Source organism: Onychomys torridus, chromosome 6 (assembly GCF_903995425.1).
Source record: "Onychomys torridus chromosome 6, mOncTor1.1, whole genome shotgun sequence".
NCBI classification, from domain to species: domain Eukaryota; kingdom Metazoa; phylum Chordata; class Mammalia; order Rodentia; family Cricetidae; genus Onychomys; species Onychomys torridus.
The window spans coordinates 82,336,645-82,341,602 of NC_050448.1; the positions used below are offsets into that span (position 1 = coordinate 82,336,645).

The 4,958-nt window shown below is 49.3% G+C and overlaps 1 protein-coding gene across 1 annotated transcript; it reads left to right on the plus strand.

Moving 5' to 3' along the window:
* Positions 1 to 1,575: 1,575 nt before the first annotated feature.
* On the plus strand, positions 1,576 to 4,612 carry Gstm3 (glutathione S-transferase mu 3). The gene is made up of 8 exons (XM_036191243.1): positions 1,576 to 1,719; positions 2,075 to 2,150; positions 2,418 to 2,482; positions 3,076 to 3,157; positions 3,249 to 3,349; positions 3,836 to 3,931; positions 4,030 to 4,140; positions 4,418 to 4,612. The coding sequence occupies exons 1-8, from the start codon at positions 1,672 to 1,674 to the stop codon at positions 4,514 to 4,516; spliced, it is 678 nt and encodes a 225-aa protein (XP_036047136.1). The 5' UTR covers positions 1,576 to 1,671; the 3' UTR covers positions 4,517 to 4,612.
* The last annotated feature ends 346 nt before the right edge of the window (positions 4,613 to 4,958 follow it).

Here is a 4,958-nt window from a genome sequence, read left to right on the forward strand (position 1 = left end):
TTGCACATACTTTTTCTTATTAGTTATAACTTTTTTATTTTAAACAAAAATGGGGGAAATGTGGTTGCTATATTGTGTCCCCCAATATACTGTGCTCCCCAATAAACTTAATAAACTTATCTAGGGTCAGAGAACAGAATAGCTGCTAGATAGACATAGAAGCCAGGCATGGTGGCCCACACCTTTAATCCCAGGAAGTGATGACAGGAAGCAGAAAGGTGTATAAGGTGTGAGGACCAGGAGCTAGAGGTCTTTTTAGCTTTTAGGTTTTAAGCAGCAGTTCAGCTGAGATTCCTTTGGATGAGGACTCAGAGGCTTTCAGTCTGAGGAAATAAAATCAGCTGAGGAGTTGGCAAGGTGAGGTTGGATGTGGCTTGTTCTGTCTCACTGATCTTTCAGCATTTACCCCAATACCTGGCTCCAGGTTTGTTTTTATTAATAAGACCTTTCAAGATTCGTGTTACAAGATGGTCCAGGAAATCTCTTTTGGCTGAATTTATCCAAGACCGCAACATCATCCAGAGCTGAGTACCTTATTTCCAGACATCCTCTATCATTCACTCAACTTCCTGGCCCAATGAAATTATCTCTTAGAGCTGGGAACACAAACTACAAAAGCAAAACCTTTTCCTCAAAAAGGGGGGGGGGGACCTTCAGAGAATAACTTAATCAGAAAATTTAAGGTCTCAGAATGGAAGGAGATACTAACCCATTGGCCTTGGCTTATCTCAGAGCTGAAAACTAGAGAAAACCTACAGGATTAGAAGACCCCCCCCCCTTTTTTTTTTTACTAGAATAAAACATTTAAAAATCGCATTGTGTCATGCATTATACTTCTAGTGGACATCACGGCCTAGATTTTATACACTCCCCACAGAGCAGAGAAAAAAACTCAAATTTTCTTTGCAACCTTTGTAACCTGCTGCCAAACAGTTTAACATTCGATGTCTCCTTCTACCACAACCTCATAAACCAGCCAAACTCAGCAGCACCTGCCGTCTGTCTTGCACATCTATGTCCCACCTTTCGGCGTTTGCTCTGCCGTTCTCCTGCCGGAACTGTCCTTTGAGGAATTTCCAATGTGCATAACCTATCCTTTTTTCGCAGTGGCCCTGTTCAGTGTTCACCGCCTCCCTCAAAGTCTTCTCAGAGCCACTTGGTATCCTGGGTGGAGGATATTTCTACCCGCAACGTACTTTAGGTATTGCCCTATACCTGAATCACTTCCTACCTCACCGTTTTATGTGTCTAAGCGATGTATTGGTTCTTGTTGTTATCTTGCGTTCCTTCACAGCCCTTCACATGTCCCTCCAAAGAAGCCAAAGACAGTTGTTGGCTTGTGGTCAGAATTCCGGCTCCCGCTGACCCACGCCAGCTCATTATGCGGCATGACTCTCACGCTCCCCAAGTAACTAAGGTCCAGGTCTCCACTGCCGGGGTGTGGATACATCAGCAGCAGCAGAAGTGCGCGCCAAGCTTTCAGGGGCCGCAGCAACGCGCGTGTGTGCGTGTGTGCGTGCGTGCGTGCGCAGTGACCACGCGGAGGGCGGGTGGAGCACCGGGCGAGGAAGGAGGAGCCAGTCCGATCGCATTGGCCCCGCCCATAGCGTCCAGTATAAAGGGGCGCCCACACTCCTTCGCATATCCCAGCAAGGGCTCGGATCTCCCAACATGTCTTCTAAGTCATCTATGGTTCTAGGTTACTGGGATATCCGCGGGGTGAGTGGCCCCTCGCCAGCCCAGCCGCTGGGACAGAGAGATGCAGGCAGCTGAGCGAGGGGCCGGAGAGGCAGTGTCCCGTGCAGAGGTGGCCTCCCCGCTGTGACCAGCGTCAGCTAAGCTGCCCTCCGAGGCCTACCTCCGACCAGCCTATGGGGTCCCCAGGCCCGTGGGGAGAGGAGGGGACGGGAGGTTTCCTGGTCTGAGCGAAGGGGCTGCTTAACGACAATTTCAACCCTCCGCCTCCGGGCAGGATGCAGGGGCTTGGCAGCGTTGGGCTGGGGACGTTGACGGGCGGGAGTTGGGAACTGCGCAGGCGTGCTGACCGGGGTCCTTCTCCATCCCCTACCTTTAGCTGGCTCATGCCATCCGCATGCTCCTGGAGTATACTGATACCAGCTATGAGGAGAAACGGTACACGTGTGGGGAAGGTAACGTCTGTGGGTGTCGGTGGCCCAGTCTTTCACCCAGGGAGGTACACTACACCAGGTGGTATGGGTCCCCTGCTCCAGTCAGCTGGGAACTGTGCCAAAAGAAGCTCATCCATGGGGTTCCCTCTTGCTGTCCAAGCCCATCTTAATACGTAGGCTGCAGAAGCCCAAGGGTTAGGTTGTGGGGATTGGGAACTTGAGGTATCAGGACTAAGTCACTTCTCGACTAGGTTGGTAAGGAGGTTGGGTCCCACTTTTCTCTTACAGCTCCTGATTATGATAGAAGCCAATGGCTGGATGTGAAATTCAAGCTAGATCTGGATTTTCCTAATGTAGGTAGCTTTGGAGGAGCGGGCAGAAGGGAAGGCCTTCTAGTTATCTATCATCTCTGGTTTGGGAGAATCTAGAATAGAGAGGCTTTTCACGTGGAGAGAGTGGATAGAATTCAAGGGCCATTGAACAGGAAGGAGTGAGCAACATCGTAATTCCCACTAACGACTATCAAACACTAACATTTTCCTTTCAAAGACAGGCTATAAGAGACATTAGTTACTAGTCAGGTCTGTGACTTTGTCACTGATAGAAGTCAGGTATTTTCATATTCTTCTGAACGTGTTCCAGCATCTTCAGGGTCATGGTTATTAAATGCTCTTTAACGTATCCACAAACACACTACTTTTACAGTTTTACTTTAAAATATAAGATATTTACAGTTTGTTTTTTGAAAGTATTCTGAGAAAGTCGACATGCCACACATGTACATTCACACTGAGAATCAGGTGGGGACCGAGTGCTAATTTCTGTTTATTTTGTTCTCCCTCCTAGCTCCCATTATCTCATCTTTACTGCCTTGCAAGTCTCTTTTTCCAGAAGAGTGGAGGAGGCAAGACCAAGCTAGGTTCACTATTTCACTTTTTCCTTCTAGCTGCCCTACCTTATGGATGGGAAGAATAAGATCACCCAGAGTAACGCCATCTTGCGGTACATCGCACGCAAGCACAACATGTGTGAGTGATTAAAGCTGACGTGAGAGACCGGCAGTTTGCTCATCCGGAGGCCGGTCATCCTGAGGATGATTTATTGCCCTCTGACCTACAGGTGGCGACACCGAAGAAGAGAAGATACGAGTGGACATCATGGAGAACCAGATAATGGACTTCCGCATGCAGCTGGTGCGACTCTGCTACAATTCCGAGCATGTGAGTTTCCGTACCTGGAATCAGCTGTGTTGGATTTCAGGCAGACGTGCTAAGACCCCACCTGTGCTTGCCATCTTTCCATCTACCCAATCCGCAAGGATTGGAAACAGATTGTATGGTTTGTTTTGTCGTGTAGATCTGGTGTTAGCTTCTCCGCCTTCCCAAAGCCCAGCTCCCCATCCTGCCTTCTCCAAGTGAAGGCAGTAAGAAGCTGGCTAGAGAAGGGTCTCCTATGTCCGTCACTTGCCCAGGCCTTGACTACAGCTATCAGCTATTCTGTGTGTGTGTGTGTGTGTGTGTGTGTGTGTGTGTGTGTGTGTGTGAGAGAGAGAGAGAGAGAGAGAGAGAGAGAGAGAGAGAGAGAGAGAACAATGTGTGCAGGGATCCAAAGACGACATTAATGTGGGACCTGGGAATCAAACTCTGGTCAACCCCTGTTGAGCCATCTTGTGGATCCAACCTCAGCTATTGCTCTTTCCCTCCTAGGAAAGCCTGAAGCCGCAGTACTTGGAACAGCTGCCTTCACAGCTGAGACAATTCTCATTGTTCCTGGGGAAATTCTCGTGGTTTGCTGGGGAAAAGGTAGGAAGAAGGCACAGGGAGAGGAGCCTGTCTGTCTCTGCAGGTCCTTACTGCTGAACGCCTCAGGCCTGACAGACATTTCACTGTCCCTGTTCTAGCTTACCTTTGTGGACTTCCTCACCTATGATGTCTTAGACCAGAATCGGATGTTTGAGCCCAAGTGCCTGGATGAGTTCCCAAATCTGAAGGCTTTCATGTGCCGTTTTGAGGTGATGTTCCATCCATATCCCTGTCTCACAGAAATAAGCACGGGCTCCCTACACCCTGCAGGCCCCATTGTACGTGCCCAACACCAACTTCTGCCTAAAAGGTTCAATGGTTAGACACCTCCAGGCTTCTGAGTCTTGGGAAGAGCCTGGCCTGTACACCCTGAAAGCAACAACTGAAAGAAGTGGGTGAAGGCTGGACAAGTGAATGGCGCTGTTTGTTGTGGGTCTGCTGGGCAGGGGTCGAGTCCTAATAAAGCCTGGTGTGCTTTCCCTTCAGGCTTTGGAGAAAATTGCTGCATTCCTGCAGTGTGACCGATTCTTCAAGATGCCAATCAATAACAAGATGGCCAAGTGGGGCAATAAGTGCATATGCTGAGCGAGAAACCTGGCACTGCCCGCTTTGTCCCGTCCTGTCCCAAGGGGCCTGCATTCGGTCTTTTCTGCTCTTTCTAATAAACAGCAGTTACGTTAACTGGTGTCTAGATGGATTCCTCGTTAGGGGTAAAGGCCAAAGGAGGAGAGTGAGGAGATGCTGATAATGAAGGAGATAGGAATCCATGCATAACTGTTGGCATTCCCTTCTCAGCTAAGTTCAAGGGCCAGAAGTTACCCCAAGCCTGCGTGGGCACTGGAAGTTGAGACATTGCCCAGTGTCGGGTGGCAGCTACTTTAAACAGACATGGAATGCAGTGGTCCAGCTGCAGCCTGCGTTCAGCTCCTGAGACAGGGAAGGGGCTTTAGCACGAAAAAATGAACAATCCGATCACAAGCTGAGTTTCACACAAGTGGCTGACCCTGAATAGTTCCAGCTATCTTTA